The sequence below is a fragment of the Poecilia mexicana genome, unplaced genomic scaffold, assembly GCF_051168715.1.
Source record: "Poecilia mexicana isolate PSO_F unplaced genomic scaffold, ASM5116871v1 scaffold_7, whole genome shotgun sequence".
NCBI classification, from domain to species: domain Eukaryota; kingdom Metazoa; phylum Chordata; class Actinopteri; order Cyprinodontiformes; family Poeciliidae; genus Poecilia; species Poecilia mexicana.
Window position 1 is genome coordinate 20,287,934 of NW_028263376.1, and position 22,014 is coordinate 20,309,947.

At 39.0% G+C, this 22,014-nt stretch overlaps 1 protein-coding gene across 1 annotated transcript in view; it reads left to right on the top strand.

The window, feature by feature from the left end:
* Positions 1-22,014, top strand: part of LOC106914727 (acid-sensing ion channel 1A-like) — a 76,130-nt gene that overhangs the window by 857 nt on the left and 53,259 nt on the right. Inside the window, exons 2-3 of the mRNA XM_014981724.2 lie at positions 37-1,640; positions 9,332-9,527. Of these exons, the coding sequence (XP_014837210.1) occupies positions 1,252-1,640; positions 9,332-9,527 (585 nt within the window). The 5' untranslated portion in view covers positions 37-1,251. The remainder of the gene's footprint in view (positions 1-36; positions 1,641-9,331; positions 9,528-22,014) is intronic.

Genomic DNA, 22,014 nt, shown 5'->3' on the forward strand with positions numbered 1-22,014 from the left:
AACGCAAACCATTGATGGAAGATGCCCTCTTCACAGTAAGAAGATGTCCTGCTGCTTTGCTGGAAGGAGGAGCTTCGTCCTTAAAGGCGAGGCTAAGTCCACCCAGGCCTTTTGCACAGCTGAATATTTGCTACTGGAAATTAAAGGATTTCTCAAACATTCATGAAGTAATCAAGGCAACACCACATGTATGTTTTTGAATAAAAAAATACCATTATGACCTCATGCAACATTCAGTCGATTTTACAAAACACTGTCACTTTAAAGATTCATATATTATGCTGGAGTTAATTGGAGAAGAATATCAACACCAGCATATCGTGTATCCTAGGTAATTCACAGTGATGACAGTGGATAATATTACTTAATCAAACTGCTCACTGTACGCGCACTTAGCTGCCTAAAATGACTCACTTTCTGTCGGGGACATTCAGTTTTTTTCCCTCCCTCTCTTTTCTTTGTCCTCTTCGTTTCTCTCTTTTTCCACCATTTGGTCGTTTTGACCCGATGTTTAACCAAACCAAAACAAAAGCTAAACAGGAAGCCATGGCAGCGCACACACATAAAAATATTCTGCACACATGGAAATCAGGTTTGCGTTTTCTTCTCTTTTGAGCCAATTCGTGTACGCGCAGCCAGCTCTCTGACACATAAATAAAAGTAACTGCAGCTAAAATTGCTTGTTTGTGAAGCCACTGGTGCAGCCGTGTGTGTGGGAGCCACAAAAACCTAAAGTGACAGGTAAACAGCAGAGGAGCGTCAGTCCGCTCTCAGACTGACACACGCACAGCAGCGGAGGAACACAACCTGCCCGCACGACTCAGTCAGCACCGACCACCGACTCCTCTCTACGGCGTCCAGAGTGGACAAATTCAGCCTTTATTTAACGGGTTGAAGCAACTTCTGCTGAAGTATCCAAAGATATTCCTTTCCGCCTCCAAGCTCCGAGGTTTCCTTCTTGCTGGCGTGCAGGAATTATCCGCGCTCCGCCGGACTTATGATCGACCAGCGATTCACGACTTCTCCTCTCCCGCTGAGAAAGCTGCAGATCGGGACTGTGGCGCTGTGCTGATGGACCCGGGCTCCGGCAGCTCGGCGGTGCTCTTTGCAGAAAATGTTTCGCTTAAACGCAGAGCTGACTGAGTGATGGCGACAAAACTGCATCAGGTCAAAGACTGGTCCTCCGCACGCTCCGAAGGGTGATAGCAGAGCTGCTCTCTGCTGAAGGAATACTTTCCCAGTTTTGACTTGATGCATTCAAGCCCTCGCTTGTTAACGATGGATCTGAAAGTGGAGCCGGAAGAACTGGATTCGAACCAGCCTCCACCCATAGAAGTTTTTGCGCACAGCTCGACCCTGCACGGAATCTCCCACATCTTCACCTACGAGCGCTTCTGGATCAAGCGGTTCCTGTGGCTCGTCTTCTTCCTGGCCTCGCTGACTTTCCTGCTCTACGTGTGCGTGGATCGGATCCACTTCTACCTCGAGTACCCGCACGTCACCAAGTTGGACGAGGTCTCGACTCCGGTCATGACGTTCCCGGCGGTGACCTTCTGCAACCTGAACGCGTTCCGCTTCAGCCAGCTGACCCGCAACGACCTCTTCTATGTTGGGGAGCTGCTGGCCCTGCTCAACAACAGGTACCAACATTTCACCTCAGTTACAGGCTTCACTTTCAAATCCAAAACTCTTACAGCCTTTCATTTTGTTGCTGTGGTTCTTGTCAATTTATAAGATAACATTAGAATTTAATATTTTGCATATTTTGCCCCATTATAGCGTTTTTTTTTTGTTTTTTTTTTAAAGTCTGACATGCATCAGCTTTGGGCCTTAAGCTCATTAGGAAACTGCTGCTCAGGAAAACTTGTAAAGGTGAGACTTTTGACTTGTTATTAAGCTTCTTTTCTTCACTTCAGTTTTACAATAAGAAACTCCGTTTAAAGGTTCAGTTCTCTTTTAGTACGGGATACTTTAGCAAAAAAAAAAAAAGAAGAAAAAAGAAAAGAAAGAAAACAACACATTCTGCTGTCATGTTTGAACAATGAAAAAGCAAAACTTTTGTTTTGGTGACTCTGAAATCTTAACTTTGAAAGCCCTCAAAACAAACTCTTCTTCACATCAGGTCTAGTTAAACTAGTTTTATTTTTGAAATTCCATCATAATCCAATTTAGTTGTATTTGTAATCTGAGCGTAATAATCTAGATGAACAGAGGTTTTTATTTTTAAGAATATTATTAAGTCTTATTTTGAAAGGTCATTATAATAATTTCTTAATGGCCTGTTTTGTTTAATTAGTAATGTGAAATCTTCCTCTTAGAAAAATTGAAGCTTTTATTTGAAAAGTGTCTCAGAGCTTTCTTTATAAAGACCAACATCTATTTTTCACAAACGGTTTAGTTGCCTTAGTCGTCTTTAATCTTTCTTTGTAATAATCGACTAATGAATATTATCTGTCTTATCTTGAAACTTTGGCTTTAATTAAACATTTGGGAAACTCATCGAGGCTTATTCAGCTTTTAACAGAACAATTATTCATCTCAGACTCAAAAGTCTTAGAAACCAGATTGAGAGCTTTACATTTACACAACTAAATGTAAAGCTTTTTTATTTATCTCTCCATATAATAAACAGAAGTTGTTTTTTTTTAAATAATTCTTGTAATGTAATACCTGACCGCATGTTTGAGGAAGGTGATCATAAATTGTGCATTTCAGGTTTAAGTCAAACCAGAAAATCTGCAGGTAAATTATTCCTTTTAATTTTGCTAATGAATTAATAGCTCATGTTCAATATATTTACTTCAGACAAGATTTAAGTAATTAATCCCCCACTTGTAATTTGACCTTATTGCAGCCTTCCTCTACCTTACTCAGTCACCCGGTGGCTGCAGAGCATGCTCGTCTCTCTTGAATTGGGTGAACCATTATAATCAGGAGGCTCCAGCTGTTTTGTTGGTGCAGCTGGAGGCTCTGGATGCAGGAGCTGGCAGCAGCACCGCGTACTGTACGCGCGCCCACAGCAGGAAAACAAGCTGGAAGACCTCTTTGATTTCAAGCGAAACGGCAAATGCTCGGGGCGTTTTTGCCATTCACACGTTCTGATCTCAGTGTGTTTGTGCAAAGCTGCAGAGAAACTCTTCTCATCCCCAGTTAGATTCACTCCTGCTTGAGCTGCTAAAGATTTTAACAAGGAAGGTGTTTCTTTGTTCTTGTTTTGCATGGATAGCATGAAAAACATTTTTTTTTAAAAATCATGTCCAAGAAGCACAAGAGGAAATAAAGATCTCACAGTGGGAGGCAAGAGGCTTGTCTTAGCCGTAGAAGCTTTTTGATTGCATGCCCTTTGGTGCTGTAATATTTTTCCAAATGTCAACAGAGGCAGCAACAATGAAGCAATTAGTGAAATGGTTTCCTTCACTTAGTGCCTTCAGTACTTCAGGAGAACAAAGTGTCAGATGCAGCAAGCAAGTTTCTAAAAACAAAATCAGTTTAAAGCTCAGAGCACTTTGGATATTTTGTATTGGTCTTCAATGCACATCTATCTAGCAATTTTAGCAAAAATCCAAAAGTGAACATTTAAATGTTTATTCCAAAGTTTTGGTGCATAAACATGATTTTTTTCCCCTGCATCCATATCCCTGTACTTATCTTAAATATTACCCCGTAATCTGTTAAGATTATTTTTGCTTCTGTTGCCAAGGTAGAAAATCCCTGCAATGACAGTTTAAGCTGCCAGGAATACAAGTGCTTGTGGCTTGAAATGCATTCATGACTGCTCTCTGCCCACCTCTGGCAATCAAAGCCACTGGTCTGGGAAATGTCTTGTGGCATGATATTTAAGTTGCTCACACGCTGAAGGGTCAGTCTTGGCTGTTTTCATCAGCTTGTTCTTCTGGGATTTTATCTCATAAGTGCCTTCCTGGCAGATTTGTCTGATTTATAACTGGTGGAGACTCAGCGCCTCTGTCCAATTAAGTTTTTATTTTTATTTTTAGTCAAACAACAAAAACAGCCTCCAGATTCGCCCAGTCTCACTGTCACAAAACATCAATCTATGTTATAAACCAAATTAACATTTTTGCTGATGAATCTCTTTTGCTGTTAGAAGTCACAACTTTTAAGTTTTGTAAGAACTTCAATAAAACGTAAGATGTAGCATGTTGCCAGATATGAATTCATTAAAGCAAGCTGCTGGATCTAATTTCTACTAAATAAAAATGCGTGCAGTGCATTAATGGTGGCTTTTGTAACAAACCAGCAGAGGACTGCTTTCACTTGATGATACAGGAATTTCTAAAAGGCTTTCCAATGGTGCCAGTGTTTAGGTTCAGATGAAACTATGCTCTTTGGTGAGTACATTAAAGTGGTGACATTTGAATAAAAGCATGGTGGGAGATCACGGCCAGGGTAAAGTGCAGGAACATTTATAGTTATGCTGCTTTCTTTTAGAGCAAGGCAGCGTGTGCAGATTTCTCCAACAGTTCAATTCAATGAAAGTAAATCTCCCTGCGCCTCAGAATAATGCTGCGTGTGGTGAGGGGTCTCCAGCGCCGTTTAGCTTTAAAAAGACCGGCAGGCGGTGCAAACAGTGATTGAATACAGAAATGCAGCTGAAAACTGCACTACGTGAAATGCAGAGATGTTGGAAAATGTCCAAACTTTGTAAATAACTTTTTGTTTTATACAATGTCATTTTTTGCTACTTTTAATATATTGCGTCATTACATTTTGAGAGATATCTATCTCATTCCCTATCCATTTATCTATCTAACTTCATAAATATATATGTATATGAACCCCACTGCCCCATTGAAAACCTCCTGGTTATTCCACCAATTATTAATTTCTGAACTCTTCCTGAGTTAAAACATTATTATTGTTGTTTCTAAATTAATATGAACTTGATTTCTTTGCATTATTAGAGGTCTGAAAGCACTGCTTTAGACCTCATTTTGTGAAAATAAATACAACATTTTTCTTGGAATTTCAGAGGCATGTTGTCAGTAGTTCATATAATAAAGGAACAAAGTTCATTTTACTCAAACATATACCTATAAAAATTAGTATTTATTTGCAGAAAATGAGATATGGTCAAAATAACAAAAAAGATGCAGCGCTAATGTTTTAACTCAGGAAGAGTTCAGGAACCGAGTTCATGGTCTCTTCCTTTTTTCCAGAGCTGTATGTGTCACTAAATGTTAGTTTTATACCAGATGTTGTCTTGAAGCGTGAACAAGATGTCGTAATTTTCTATTCTACCTCAAAGTCAGCAGAATACCGCATGCACATTGGAGCATGAAAATAAACACACTGTCTATTGTCACTGCTCAATTATTATTAGCCTGTCTGTAGATGATATTTGCTTGCAAAGAGCTGTGATTGAAATTTTGCACGTCTAGCGTTGCAAACCTTCATCAATGTGCACCAGCATGGCTCATTACAGGAAACCAGCCAATTACAGCAATTATCATCTGGCCAACAACTACTACATGAAAATTGAATGAGTCGACACAGATATCTAACCCTGTGCTCAGCGAACGTGTTTTGCTGTAACACACCAGCACAATGGCTGTCTTGTTTGTTTCTGCAAACCTGATCATGCCATAAAAGGAAAGAGTTTCCCCCTTTTTATTTTAATCAAACTGATGTCTTTATTATTTAACTGGGTGTTCTACATTTTGATTCAACTCCCAGTCCAGAAACTATTTCAAATTCCTTTTTTATTCGTCTCTTGTGAGCAGACCATCTCTGAAGAGAAGCATTTGATCTAAACGGAGCCCTGTGGAGCCTTGGGTGCGTTCTGTCCTCAGAGCTGTCGCCTTGTGTTAGCTGGGAGACACATTAATGCCAGGTGTGAACATGTCGAGTAAGTTTGCTAACAATGTGCTGCTAAGCAGTATTGTTTGAACTGCTAATCAACCCAAAGTGGCTCACACTAAGCATATCGCTTCACAATTTTTGTTGTTCTTTGTAGCGACACATAAAGCTTAATCTCAGAAATAAATAATTACAGCATTTAGTAAAATCCATCATTCAGGTTTAAAAAACTGTGAGCTGAGAATTGTTTTTTAGTGACTTAATAACAGGTTGTGCTCTAAATCTCCAAACATTGCGATGGATATGAAGGACAGAAACTTATCAGAACCAGCACTGACTTTAAGTTACCACCATGGGTTCATAGTGGTTCACAATGCATGGACATAAGATAAGATAAGATAAGATAAGATAAGATAAGATAAGATAAGATAAGATAAGATAAGACTTTATTGATCCCCTGAGGGGAAGATTTAATTTGACCCAGCGTAGCACACAAAAATAATTAAAATAAGTAAATAAATTATAAATATTAAATAAATAAAGTAATAATAATAAACATACAACAATAAATACCAATAGCAGTTAATAAGTTTGACGTACCATAACTTTCTTCAGGTCAATAGAAACAAAACTGAAGTAATTATTTTTGGACCTAAAGAAACTGATCTGAACCTTCAGAGACACATAAAGACAGGTACAAAGCCGGCCTTCTGTCGCCTGAAGAACATTTTCAGGATTAAAAGGACTAATGATCCGGAGAAACTCGGCAATGTGTTTATCTTTAGTCGTGTTGATTACTGCAGCAGTGTCCTCACCGGTCTGACTAAAAAGTCAACCAGGCAGCTGGAACTGATCCAGAACGCTGCTGCTCATGTTCTCACTAAAACTAGGATAATAGATCAAATCACCTCAGTTTTAAAGTCCTTCCTGGTTCCTGGTTAACAGAGAACAGAGAACAGAGAACAGACTTTAAAATACTAATGTTAGTTTATAAATCACTGAAGTCTAAGTGCTGTATTATTGCCAAACGATGTTGTATAAGGTTGTAACAATAATTTGTTACAAACATTTATTTATAAATATGAGACATTGAATAAATGTACTCCAAAACTCTTGCTGTGAGATTAAGCTATACCAATAAAAAACATATACATAACTCCTCTTTTTTACAAGGCTGGCACTGTAGATGTTTCCAACAAAAATATTTTTTACTTTGGAATAATCTGAAATCATCCAATCATTATTGCTCTAAAAATCCAGCTTCTAGCTGCTGAGCACAGTGGACCAATTATGCTGAAGAGCCGGTTTTAGTCCAGAATAAAGTACACACACAGTCGCACATCATTTCTTCCCCCGGCTCTGTGCTGCAGCGCTTTCAATTGGGATTAACACAGTGGACTCTGTGTTACAGTGCCAAGAATCAGCTTTAATTTGATGAGGCCCAAATTCAAAGAGTTCATTAGTAATTAGACACTTGGCTGCTAACTCTTGCTTGGCAACTGCTTGTTTTGGGTTCATGCTCAATAAAACTCACGAGTGCCTCAAAGCTCTGCTTCTGAAGATGTGATTTAGTAGTTGTCAATAAAAGGAGCCGATATGTCAGAGAGACGTTAAGATTTTTTTTGTTTTTTGTTTTCGTTTTGAGTCTGCTGTTTCCAAGTTCTCTCGACACACTTGATTCATTCACTTTGCTCCTCCTGCTTGCTAAAAACCATCGGATTAGATTCACAAGATGTTTTAAATCTGTTCGTCTCGATTTGTTAGCCTTTAATTAGCGTTCGGAGCGCAGCCAGACGCTCAGCGAAATGGACTCCAGGGTGTTTGTTTGTCTGATGGTCTGAGCCTCCAGCTGCACTGATATTTACTTCTGATTTCATCACTTCCAAAAAAAAAAAAAAAATCCCTTTACCGTACTCCAGATTTTAATAACTCACCCAGACTCAGTTCTGAGCATGTTATTCTGCTGAACCATTAAAGTTTAACTAAATGTCTCCTGGCTAAAGCAAACCAGTCAGACAAAATTTAGGAGCCACCAGTCAAACCCAAACACATCTTTCTTTAGGGTCCAGATAGGTGAGGCTTCAGCTGAGTAACTGTGTATAGCCCAGAGCTGCTGCATTGTCAGTGATTGGATGGCTGGGTTTATGGGTCTGTGTCTGAACTTTATTATGAAACGTTCAATAAACTGTTCCACTCTGGCAAAGCCCGTCCATTTGAGAGGCAGCGAGATGCCACAGAAAAACCATCATGTTGAGCTTTATAGTCAGTTTTCTGTCCTTTTTGATTTATTCAGGAATATTATTTTAAGCTCCAGCTGAGCAGAGAAAAAGTTCACTGATAAAACTTAGAAACCTTTCTGGACGGTGCGAAAAATGAAACTGAGGTTGACTTTTTGTTCAGAAGCAGGTGACTGTTCTATTTCAGGATTCTGCAGACTCATCACCCCATGCTAAATTAAAAGGCATTAAATATGCATGTAAAATAAAAGTGAATATCTATGGGGGAATTTTTCTGCCATAAGAGCACATATTTTCAGTTCTGCACACATTTTCAGTCTGAAAGCGGGATTTCATGTCTTTTGTTCTCAAAACTTTTAATACTGTTGCTTGCATTTTTATTTTGAAAGCAGGACTTCATGTCTTTCTCTCTTCTTGCTTCTCGAACAAAATACACCGTCGCCTGGCAACCTCTCAGCCAATAGAACGAAAGTGTTCTACTGGGTGCGTTTGTTTCCCTCTAGCGGGTGTACCCATAGACATAATATAAGAGAAACCTTATAAACCTTATATTATGTCTATGGGTGTACCTATGTGGTTGCTATCCATTGTAACAACCTGCGTCATCCACTGGACGTAGGGAGTTGATTGGGTGAACAAACTCCTGCCTAATAAGGTCAGTAGCTGTTAGCGATCAGTAGCACACTGCTAGCGCAAGCTTAGTGTAAAATGGGGGAGAACGCTGAGGCCATTGCGTCCTGATACGCGCAAGAGGGAAGAAAAACAACAACCATGACGGACTATAATGAGGATTAAGTTGTTAATATGCTGCTCCGGTCGGACAACAACTTCAAATGTGTAAGCTAAGCTCCACCGTTAGCTAAGCTCCACCGTTAGCATCCATGTTTACTTCCGCAAACACAGAACACTTCTTCTTTTTATGGCGGTTGGCAGAACACTGAGAACGCTGACGTTATTGCGCCCTCTACAGCGCATGCGGGACACTTTCAGCTCGTTTGCCCGTTCACACTGCAGAACGCATACAGGTCGCATGAAGCCTGAACGGCCACAGTAAAAAAAAATCGGAATTGGGTCACTTCAGGCTGCAGTGTGAACGCAGGCTATGTCTGGGCGTGAAGAGACGTTTTTAGTAAAAGCATTACGAGCTTTGAGAAGAAAGACATGAAACCCTGCTTTCAGACTGAAAATGTGTGCTCTTGGATTATAGCAGAAAATTTCCCCCATAAGTATGTCTCTTTTTCCTCTCTGTTTCTCTCTCTCTCTCTCTCTTTCTCCAGGTATGAGATCAGGGACATACACCTGGTGGAGGAGAGTGTTCTGGAGAGCCTGAAGCTCAAAACCGACTTCCAGAACTTCAAGCCGAGACCTTTCAACATGCGGGAATTCTACGACCGCACCGGCCACAACCTCAACGACATGCTGCTGTCCTGCCACTTCCACGGCACAGAGTGCAGACCGGAGCACTTCAAAGTGGTGAGTTTCTCTCCTCCACTGGGTTTATTGTAAGGCTGTAAGCCCTCGGCATCAGGGCCGTCAGGAGCTGCCAGTAAATATTTGGAAGCTGGATTGCAAATATTAGAGCCAACGCTTTTTTTATTTTTTTCCACACACATTACATGTTCTACCTCTTTAGCTTTTCACACAATGTTCACAACCAACCAAAGCCCAAGCAAATGAGACTGGTCAGTAGAGGCCAGAAAACAGAAAAGATGAAGCATCAAAAGGTTTAAACTTTCATATTTTTTCTGTTCATAGATGCTATTCAGGTCCTGGACCATTAGAAAGCATAAAATACAAAATGGGTTGCAAGGAGTTATTTCACTCTGAGTGAGTAGATGGTGAGAAGTTTTCAACCCCTGGTTGCGGTCATAAATGCCATTTTAATTTTAATGGTTATAATCTTTTCAAGCCATCGTTTTTAAAGGGTGACGTCATTACGCAGCTAATAATAATTGAGCAGTGAGAATAGAATTTTGGTATATATGGTGACCAAATAAGTTGGAATATAAAATGAGTGAAATTTGGATTCATGTCCTTTAAATATTTGCTTTTTGTATTAATCAAACATTTGACATAATCGTGCCTGAATGTTTGATCAACTTGTCGTTTAAACTGGTTGTTTTCGGAACCAGGCCTTTAAATAATGGATGATGGTCAAGAAGTTAAATGTTGTTGTTTTTTGCTGTTGGTTTGAAGTGAAGCTGAAGAATCTGGAGGAAGTTATTGAATTATCATTGCACCCACTGTGCAACACACTAAAACAGCCCACAGCATCATGCTAGCACCGCCTTGCTACTTGGTCCAGTGATTTTGGGTTTGACAGTCTCACCATCACCTCTTTGAAACATAATTTTTTTCTCCTTTAATCATTAAACTTTGCTTTAATGGAGCTACCATTTCTGCTTTTACCATCTTATTTCTGTTTACACTCTCAGTGCTTGGTGGTATAAAACACTCTCTTGTTCCAGCTGCTTTTGGATCCTGGGTGACTCCTGGGCTTTTCCTGAACATCCTAACCAAATTCCTGTTATCTCAGAGTTATTCCATTGGACTTTGTTGCAAACATGTTTAGTGGACCCCGCCTAATCGTGCTGCAGTATTTCCGTTGTCTTCTCTCGTGGAAATGTTTCATCAAAGGCCGACCACGGCGTTGTTTACTTTAAAATGGAGGTCGGTGATGAATGATGAGGTTCTGACTGTTAAAACTCTCCAACCAGCCTGTGAAATGTCACTGAGAAACATTACGGTGGTTAAACTCGGATCATAGACTAGAATGCTTAAGTCATCACCTTGGCAGTGTAATATATGTGCCGCCCCTAAAACTGAAGCGGTATTAATTAGATATATTATTAACATCTGCCCACACAGATGTTTTACCAGGATAACTACTGGAGCCAAAACTAAAGTGCAGATACTTTCCAGCATAGTGTGGAGTTGTACAAAGCAGAATTAAGGTTATATTTTACGTGCTGCAGATTGTGAGCGTGTTTGGAAATGCAGATGATTTTCTTCACCTCTATAACAAAGAAAATCCCTAAAGTCCCGATGATAATTAACCTGGGTTGCAAAGTTTCTAAAAAGAAATCCAAACCAGGCATGGCGATCTCTTCCTTTTTAAAAATTTGGTCAACATGGACTTGGTTTAATTTTTAATACGGTTATCATTAAAACATATACTTCTTTAGATCATTTTTAGTATTTCCTTATTTCTCACTTACATTTTAACAATATAGTTTCTGTTTTCACTCTTTGTACGTGCAAGTCTGTAGGGAAAGAGATAAAACTTTTATCTTCCCTCCTGCTTGAGCGCTGCTGTTTGTTCACTGCTGGTTTAAAACACTGAATCCAACATTTTAACCATCAAAATGACCCAAAATCAAAAACACCCACTATCACCTGTTGCTGTGTAGCTATTGAAAGACGTTCTTAATTCCCAGTGTTTGAAAACAGTCTCTAAAATTACACTGTGAACTTAATTACATCTAATATAAATTGCAGGTCCTTACTGTTTTCTTATTTTTTCTGACTGGATTTTATCCACTGACTTTGCTTACATCCACACTAAACTTATTCCGTTTTATTGGGTTTGTATGTCACATAGACCAACTAAGAGTAGAGAATAAAAATTATTTTACCAATAAAATATCTTAGCTTTACATTTGTTTTCATCCTCCTTTAGTTTGACACATCTAAATAAAATTTAGTGTAACCTATTGCCTTCAAAATTCAACAAATTACCAATTCTCAAGAATGTCTGTTCAGTGAATTTTCTCAATATTACGCTTTGTAAACCTACCAAGAAGAAGAAATATCCTGTTAAAGACAGGGATCTAGATTTATCTTAGATTATTTTCAGGCCTTTTGCTTTTCAGTTTGTGGATCATTAAGTCTTATCTCAGCTCATTCTGCGTTAATTAGTCTCCTCCTTTATTTCCCTGCTTTGTCCTCTGATTAGTTCATCTGGTTCCTTTGTGATTTTCCACCCTGCCTCAGTATTTAGGTTCCTGGTTTTTCATTATTCATCACTCGGTTCTTTCGTTTACTATCCACAATCGATGACCTTTTGTCCCTGCAGTTTTCCCTGTAACTTCCTCTTATTTTATTAAAGCACTCTGTTTAGCCACAGTTTTCTCTACATTTGGGTCCTTTCTAGTCTCAACCATGACTGCTTTCTATTCCATAGCCTTACCAGCTCTCTGCTACTTCCATTAATTAACAATAAAATAAAAGTGTGCGGTTGCAATGTGACAAAATGTACTTGCTTATGAGGAGAAAGGTTATCATATTTAACTAACAAACTAACAAAATAATGAAAACTGAAATAAATAAAAACAGTAATTCAAATGGAAACTATTACTAACTGGAACTATATTGCGTGTTTATGAAAATCAAACATATTTAAATTATAGATAGATATAATATCCTTTGATTATGTGCTTATGAATCTATTTATTACACTGCTGGAAATTACGGTCGTCCATATTCGGTTTTTATGCTAGTCTGCAAAATGGTGACACCAAAAGCTGAGAGAAAACCTCATTTGGTTGTCCAATAATAATTTAATACATTTTTTGTTGAAATGTTGTCTTCTGTTGAGTAATCATTACCTAAATGATATAAATATAATCACAACACAATTATTTTAACCTGTTTGTTTTCAGCACCTAAAAATAAAACCAAAAAAAATTAAAAATCTGAAAAAATTAAATCTGCTACTTTAGTCTACTTTAGTTTTAATTTTAGTTAGTTTTTATAAAGTTTTAATAAAAGCTAAACTACATTTAATTAATAATAACTAATACAAACTAGCAAACACAATTAAAACTACGTGAATTACACAAATAAAAATTATAACCCTGATTACGGGAGAAATGTTTTATTTTGCAGAAACATTCTTCACTTTTTTTAAATAAATTTCTGTACATCAACGGTGTCAAACTCATTTTCATTTTGGGCCAAATCTAGATCGTGAATGCTCTTAAAGGGTCGGTTGTTCCAGAATGTGTTGATAAAACCTGTTCACAAACTGCTAAAATATCAATGAATTATTAAAATTAAATAATATTATTGAACATCTTTTCAGTCCCACCTGGATTTTGTGATTCTTTTTGCTATGAAAATCAATATTTGCAATATTTACGCGTATTTATGACGGTAAATGCGACTTTTTATTTTTTCTGTTTAGCTCATGGACTGCAATTTGACATCAATTAAATCTGAGGCAGCTGTTTAGTACAAGTAAGAAAGTTTTGACAATTTTTGAGAAAAAACTGCAATAAACTCCCAACAGATTGATATAATTTGGCAGTAAACAGATAAACACTGCATTGATTTGACTGAAAACATAATATTTAAGCTCACTTAGTGTCTAGTCTCGAATTTAGAGGGCCACACAAAAAGCTGTGGCGTGCCGGATTTGGCCCACAGGCCTTGAGTTTGACACCTGAGGTGCACATGCTTTGACATAAAACCTTTGCGATAAAGAAATGTTGAGAACTGTAACTGAAGTTAGCATGTTGGAGCAAGTCCACTGGTTTTCTGTTCTTCTGTCTAATGCAACTCAGTGTTCCTGCTTGCTGCTTTTCCAGACAAAAGTAATAAAGTTTCTTAAACTGTGACCACCGTTTAACTTGTCTTCAAGTTGCATCACAACAAGGCCTCTAATAAGTTTGTTTTCCCCTGAAGTGAGAACAGGAAGCATAATTTCCACCACCAAGCGGTCCCTTTGAGTCGTGGGAGGAAGCTTGTGGTTGTGTGGCGCTTTAATGATGCCGGAGCAGAGAGCATGTCTCCTTAACCCGACCGTTGCATCACTTCTCTGCACCGATGGGCACGTCTTTTCCAACATTTGATTAGTTCTGCCTCGGCTCTTTCAGATGCTGAAATATGAAATGTGGAGACGTGAACGCCTGGAACATGAGGCGCGCCTCTGATTCCTGCTGAAGCATCTCGCTGATCTCTCCGTGTTTCAAATAAATCGAAAATAATGACAGCTTCTCGCAGTTGGATCAGTCCAAGAATGATTCTCCCATTCCTTTCCTTTTTTTATTTTTCATGTTATCAAAATGTAATAGAGGCTGCAAGGAAGGTCTGAGAAAATTAAATTTGGCGAGAACAGAGTGACAGCGGAAAGGTGCTCAGCCCCCAGAGAGGTTTAAGGTCTTGATTTCTTCCCTCTCATCATCCTTTTGTAATCTACATCACATCACATCCACCAAACTGTAAAACACACCTCCTTTGAAGGCCGCCTTTGATGCGAGGCATTGTTAATCTTTACGGCGTTCCACGGCAATGTGCCTGATGAATAAAGAAAGAGCCATATCCCAACTGGCTGATCTTTGTGAAAAGATCAAACCGAGAAACGAGGGCAATAAGACTCTGCCTCATGCTGTTTGTTAAAAGAGCGCAGAATCAGCTCCCAGTGATATAACGGGATCTGCTCTGTTTTAAATAAATAAGATAAAAAAACAAAAAAAAAAGTATTTTTAAACAAATACTGAAATAAAGAATATAAACCCTTTTTAATATATTAAAAAAGAGGTTTATATATTATATTTTAGCTGCAGTTGATAAGTGGAGTCCCTGCAGAGGAGAATTACACCGTCATTGTTTGGACTTGACAGGTTTAAGAATGTTTTTTGGGGAAATATAGCTTGAATTTAATTAAAATCGGAGCGAATGTTTTCCTTTTAATGAATGCACTAAAAAACTGAGCTGCTGCCAAATTTACCAACCTGTAAATCTCAGTCATTAATACGCTAAAACGTCCCACTGACTTTGACAGAAAAGAGTGCTGAGCTGTCAGATTCAGAAGTGTGAGCGAGGCACGATGATGACGTGGTAAACAGGGAGCGTTGGCGGCCATGTTGGACACATTTGTGTTTGTTTTGGGACAGAATCTGATAAACGACACATTAAATCTGGTACCTTTTTAATTTCATGTTCTGTTTGGTAAGAGCTTGGTAATTTTACAAGACCCAAACCAGATGTGCAACATAATAGCTTCATCAGTTAAAGGGACACCGTTGTGTAATTTATAAACTGGCTGGAAAAGAGAGCGTGCCTCACAACAGGAGTAATCTTTCTACATTTTGTGAAGTTATTTTAATATTTTTATTTTATATTTGTGCATTTGTATTTGACCTTTCTGTGCAAATAGTTTGTAGAATCATCTTTTGTAGCAATCACAGTTTCCTGACCCACATGGAGAATCACAAATGGGCCTCAAAATGAATAGTAAAATGAGTTAAAATCACGAACGTGCAAATCAGAGAAGCTCTGAGTTCGTATTTCAGCGAAATCTGAGGATGAGAGGAGATTTTAGAATGACAAGGAAGTTTAGGAGGATGAATGTTGAAGCGGGTTTGTGGTTCCAGGTTCGAAGGTTGACGTGACAGAGGGGTGGAGGTCCAGACTGGTTGATGAAGATGACATGAAGCAAAGATTTGTGTTCTAGAAAGGTTCTGGGAATCATTGAGGGGAAACGGAGCGTGAGGTCCGGGTGACTCTGAACAGAGAAAACTGGAGGATTTCCAGCCGGAGATAATCGAGCCGCAGTGGGCGACCATGGAGCATGTCTCTGCTTCTGAGGTTCTTGGTGAAAAGATTGAGAGATTGTTGATGAAGCCAGCAAGACAAGAAATGAGCTGGAACAAGGTAAGATCAGAAACATCAACAACGAAAGACTGGAAATGCTTTTTTTGTGGGTTTTACCTTCCAGCTTTAAACATTAGAGATTATGACTGGACAATAAATCAATAATATCTATAGACACATGATCAATATCAATAGATAATATTCAATAATTTCACTGAACGCTGATCCAGAACCGCACAGCATTCTGGGGAATGTAGGCAGAGGAAAGGCTTTAGTGTGCTAACAAAGGTTTTTGGAATCAACTCACTCACTCACTCTTTGGTTACTTAGCAACAACTAACTCACTCACTCTTTGGTTACCTAGCAACAACGTGTTGAGTAACTTGCTCAGCAGCAGTTTAAGGTTTTGCCACCGTGCCTCATAACTGCTTAAAAATAATAAAAAAATCAACATCTTGGAGTGAAAACTGTGGATAAAAGGGAAAATGCCACCAGTTTGGGAATATTTAAGATATTTAAAACCCAAAAAACTAATCAATAATTATCAATATTGACTGATATGAAACGCTTACATTGTGATAAGTTTTTTAGATTTATTGGAGAATAAAACTTTGGTCCATTTCTTTGCAGAATATCTCAAGTTCATTGAATGTGAATTTTCAAGTCTTGCCATATTTGGTCTGAACTTTGACTGGGCCATTCTAGTAAATTAGCTCTGGTTGTAGGTTTAGAGTTGTTCTTCTGTTGTGAGCATTTTCAAATCTTTTGCAGCCTCTGGCAGGTTTTCCACCAGCACTTTCCTGGATTTAGACCATTTTCATCTTCCCATTAAGCCCCGACTAAAAATGTATCCCCACAGGATAATGCTTCCACTACCATGTTTCATCATGGGTTAGTTAATTGATTTTATCAATTGATTATTCTGACCATTAATCAGTTAATATGATTTTTAAAAGATTTTTCATTAACCACTGAAGCATTTTTTACACAGCATTATAAATGTATTAAAAGATGCAAATGTTACAAATGTTTCTTTAATGTTTATTGGTCTTTAAAAGGGGAAACTTTCATAATTATTGGGACAATTTATCCTCCAGCTACATTTGTTATTGTGACACGCCCGCCCATCACTGCTGTGATTGTGAGACTCCTGCAGAAACGCTCCCACCTGATCAAGTTTCTTTTTCTGAAAGGGTAGGGTGATTTAACACACTAAGCTAACTCCTTAGATAAATAGAAATAAGTACATAAAGTGAAAATATTTTGAAAGCTCAGAGCAATCTGAGTCATTTGTGAAGTCCTTTTGCTCCGAGCTGCTCTCCGAGGACTGGATAAATGCTTTGCCAGTTGCAGCAGAGTTATCAGGAGCCCCCAGCGCCCCTCCTGAGCTCCTCAGCGTTTGAGGAGAATCATCATGGCTAATTGGACTCTGAGGTATTTCTGGTGTTGACAGCAAACTGTACTCATTTTACAACCCACTCACCAGTGAACTCCAGCAAAGGGGAACCAAGAGAGAGTCCCACTCTGACAAGAGCTTCTCTTGGTCTAATGCCTGGTCCTTTTTTGTTTGTCAAGGAATCTGACAGCTGTACCCCGGGAATAGATGTGCGTTTGTGAGCTCCCGCCTTGCTGCAGAAGTGACAGTTGCTAATTTCTGTACTCTGATTGCAGCTGTCATGTCTCAAGTAAGAAACATGCATTTGGAGATGCTGCAGACAAAATGAGAGATATGTCAAAAAAAGAGAGGAGGCAGCCTTGGAAAGCTCTGGATTTTTATATTTTATGTCTGGAGATGTGTTCAGAAGTCAGACATGCAAAACTTTAAGGATAATTCTGCCCACTTTAAATTCTTTAAATTTTGGTTATATGTCTCCACTCCTTAAACACAAGTGTTTAAAGAATTAGAGAAATCTAGAGGTGAACACTTTCTGCCTTGGCGGGACCATAGGTTCTGGATTATCCAGCTCACATTTACAGTTTATAGATTAGTTTACGGTGCTTGTGGAGGAGAAACAGGCCCACAGCATCACAGAACCGCATCCAGAATAGTTCAAATGTTGACATGAAAGTAAGAGCCAAACGATAGAAAGATGTCCTAAGGAGAGAAAATCAGAATAAAAAGGGTTTAAAACAGATGGATCTGACAATAGCTGAACGCAAGTCAGGAGTATAAATACAGCTGAGGGTTATTACTGGGACAGAGAGGGCAAAATAATTGACTGAAATAGACATAAAGAATTATTAAGACTATAGCTAAACATTAAAGCATGAAAGAAACACAGAGAATAACAAAACATAGCAGCAACTCAAAATATAAAAACCAGAACTCAGGAGAAACTGAGCTTGAATTTCGACAGATCGTAGCAGAATGAGCTGCTTTTCCGTATTTTCAGTCTTAGCTTCACATCAAACCTCTGAACTGTTTGTCGAAGAAAATCTTGATCTACCTGTAGCAGTTCCAGTTACGTTCAAGTTAACAAAAGGACATTTTTACATTTGTGAAAGTATAAAACAGGACAAAAACAACCAGTTAGCTTGCAGGTGGTGTTTAATTTGTTGCTATGAAGAATTGGTAACAAGAGACCAATGTTTACTGCAGTTCCCTAAAAGTGGACTTTGGAGATTTCATTTCACCTCCATTGCTGTCCTGCTGACTATTAGTGCTGACAAGATAAATGTGGTTTCTCCTGCAGCCTAGAGGCCGGCGACAAAAAGAAACGAGCCTCTGCAATACTTCATATTTATTCCCCGGGGGGGGGAAGTTGTATATTACTAATTGTATTTTCCTAATTAGGCATACGTTTGACGGGTTTTTACACATCTTTACTAGCAGTACCAATAAATGTGCCTGGTGTTGTATGCATGTAACCAACTGAAGGCCTTTTGGTAATGATGTATTTTCTCATGCTACCTTCAGGGAGTTGATTCTTACAGTGGCTTGGTATGAACTGACCCAGTTTCAATGCGGAACGTATGAAGTGTCTGGAAAATATTCAGGAGGACTCTGCACTGACTGCAGAAGTGGATTTCAGTGGCACTGAAAGTTTTATTGGGTCGTAGGATTGCTGTTGTACAGTAGACACACTCGGAGTGTCTAATTAATTATTTGACTGCTGGAGAGTTCATGTGCTGATGATCTTGAATTCTTAAGGAGTAACCCTGCAGGGGACACTGAGCTCAGATTTCTCTGACAGCTTCGGCAGTCTGGGGAGCTGGAACAGAGCCAAACAGGAGGAGGGTGTCTCATATCTCATTTGGCAAAAATATTCTTAAGGCTTGCATCTCCTCTGGGTTTTTAGGGCCTGAGGCGACAGATGTGAAGCGCAGCCACCACCCACATCGCCCAGCGGCTTTGGGTCAGCACAGCTGCTCTTCGCAGTCTGGCTTCTGAAACTGTCGTCGTGTGGCGAGCAAGAAAATGTGTGCCAGCTCTTGGTGATGGCGTTTATCCTGGCTTTTCTTTCCCCTCTCTGCCAAAGGTCTTTGACAGTTTTCTGCATTTACCCTTCATCACTTTTCCTGCACAGCAAACTCCTCACATGCTCTCCCATGGGCATGACGATGCTCATTATGCTTTCATCTCTCGTCTTCGTTCTCTCTACTCCTCTACATCGCTTCTTTGCCCTCCTCTTTGTTCTCTCCGCTCCCATTATACACTCCTTTGACTTCCCAAGTCACAAGCTTTTGTTTAAGTAAAAAAAATAGAAATGCTAAACATTGGGATGAGCAGAATTAGACAATAAACAGGAAATTAAATTTCCTCCTGCCACCATCAGCAGCAGTGATGAACTCATGAACACCTTTTAGAGATTAATATTTCCCCCACAGTGCTGAAGAAGAGGTATTTACTGCTGACTTACCCCAAACAGTGATTGCTGCCACATTATCCAGGTCGCCGTAAATGCTCAGCACAAATAATAGATGCTTTATATTAAAGTCAGACTTTATAACATAGCAGAAACCCCAAAGCAGTACTTTATTACAATTATTTTAAGTTAACGTTTAATTGATAAGCAGCCATTTTCTTAGAAACCTGAGTTTTCTCTTGTACCAAGAGGTTTCACTGTCTTTCCATAACATAAACCTTCTATAATATGCTGAATTTACAAAAGAAAACATAACATTTTAACATTATTTTGTGTCAACTGTAGTAAATACTGACTGAATAAACAGAAAAGTATAGTTCTCTTACATTTTTTGGTTTTTGGATGATAAGCTGATGCTGCTTCGTCATGTAGCTCGGCTGAATGAGCGTTACTAAAATTAAACTTATAGAGCTTGTTGAGTATTTCTATGTAAAAAAAAATAACTGCACAACATTCATCTTGCATCCCTCACTTAACTCCGTTTGGACCGTTTTCTTTTGCCATTCTAGTATGGCCCCACCATCTTTATTTCTCTACCAACTGGCTCTGCTTAAGAAGGACCCGTGGTGCCCTCTTCTGGATGACAGTCAAACTACAACACCAAAAGAGGGCCTAAGTGGATGTTTTTAGTAAATCGATTGGAACTAATAGACATTCAATTGGCAATTAATTGTAAGTTGATTCATTATTTGCAACTCTAACTAGGACATTAAACAATCACCCACCTCTAAGATGCAGATAAAATCCCTCTACTTAGTATTAAATCTGACAATTTATCTATTTGTTTTGTCTCAATCTGTTATTTGGCTTCATTTACAGTTTTAATGTTTGAAACACTTTAGTTGTGCGCTAATTAGTTGATTTTGAGGGTTCTTCCCTCAGTTCAAACATCCACTCAGAAGAGTGTTGTTTCTGCACCTGTGTGATGCTGATATTTACTGTAGGAAAATACCTCAGGGTCTGTCGAGAGTGGAATCCTGTCACCAACGACTTCATGGTGCGTCTCTAATCAGCAAAGCTAATAAAAAAACCTTCATGTAAAATTATTTCAGATCAGTCATCTACAAATATTGATCCCAATCATTCTTCCAATTAAACTCCAACATGCGCTTCAGTAGTCCCAAACAAATCTGCTCATCTGAAGACATTTTGGTTCCTCTTTGTCTTTTTTTTTTTCTACAGCATCTCAATGTCTGATTTTAGGATGGATCAGTGTAGCTGCCTCCGTGTCCCCGATGCCAAGATGGGGGAAACACTTTTTACGGAGACATCTCAGACCGAGGAAGAAGGACAGTGGGGCTGAAAATAGCATTGGGCTGGCTGCACCGCTGTGCACATGGTTTATTCATTCTGAGGATTAGTGCAGGTGACTTAAGGGCCCGGTTCTGTGTGAACTGGTGGCAGGCTTGCAAAGCGCTATCTGGTACTGAGACGGACTGGTTGGACTGAGGAAGCTGGGGAGGAATGATGCTGCAGTTCAGACTGTGAAGCATTGCTGCACTCAAGCGACCACGAATCAGCCCAGATGCATATTTTTAGAAGTTTCTAGACTAGCTGGCTAGTCATCTTCAATAATGAGAATAGTTAGTCATGTGCTGAAATTTTTGTTTTCTCGTGAGCAGATTTAGAAGTGAACTCGGATGCAGGATGCATGAATCATGGAGGTTGAAAACGCCAAGTGAAAACTTGTTCAAATAAACATAGGATAAAAATCCTCCATCCCAAAGAAGAAAACACTGACTGAATCAAAAATTTAAATCTGAAATCAAAACGGAAGTACACAAACGCCGGCTAGGAACAGGAATAAAGTGAAGACTTTAATAAGAAAAACACTGAGATTTTTATAGAGCCATAACTTATGCATCACTTCATCTTCTGTCTATGACCCAAAAAAGGTTACCCCACTCCCTTAAAGACACCACAAGATCTGGACCAGAGAAAACTAACTCTAAAAATACGTCTTTTCTAATTCATCTTTTCAATCTGATAGCTTTATGTGATATTTTAGACTGACAGCAGCATGATATAATTCATTATTGTGGCATTTTCCTCACCTCTTCCTGCCCCCCCATCTTCACTAGGAATGGTTGAGATGCAAGGCAGCGGTGAGCTAACATGTAGAGACATGCAGAAAAAAGGTGTCCTAAATACGTCTGAAAGTCCAGGACAAAAAGGCCCAGAGGAACAAGATCGTCACCTCTTCCTTAAACTTGATCTCATCACATCTTAAGCAGCTCGTGGAGAAGAATTGGGAGGATAAAAGAGGATTGTTCGTGGAGTTGTGTGAACAGATGTGACCTTTACAGAAGTCGTTTTAGTCAGCTTTCACACTCAATGAGACCAGTTTGTAAGAAGAGTAATACCATATCTCCTGCTTAAACAGCAGAGATCTAAATTATGATGGTGTGTCATAATTAAACATTCAGCTCTGAGCAATTTGGGGAGGGGAGAAACTAACTTTTAATAGGAGTAATAAAGCTCCCATCCTTAGCAGAACA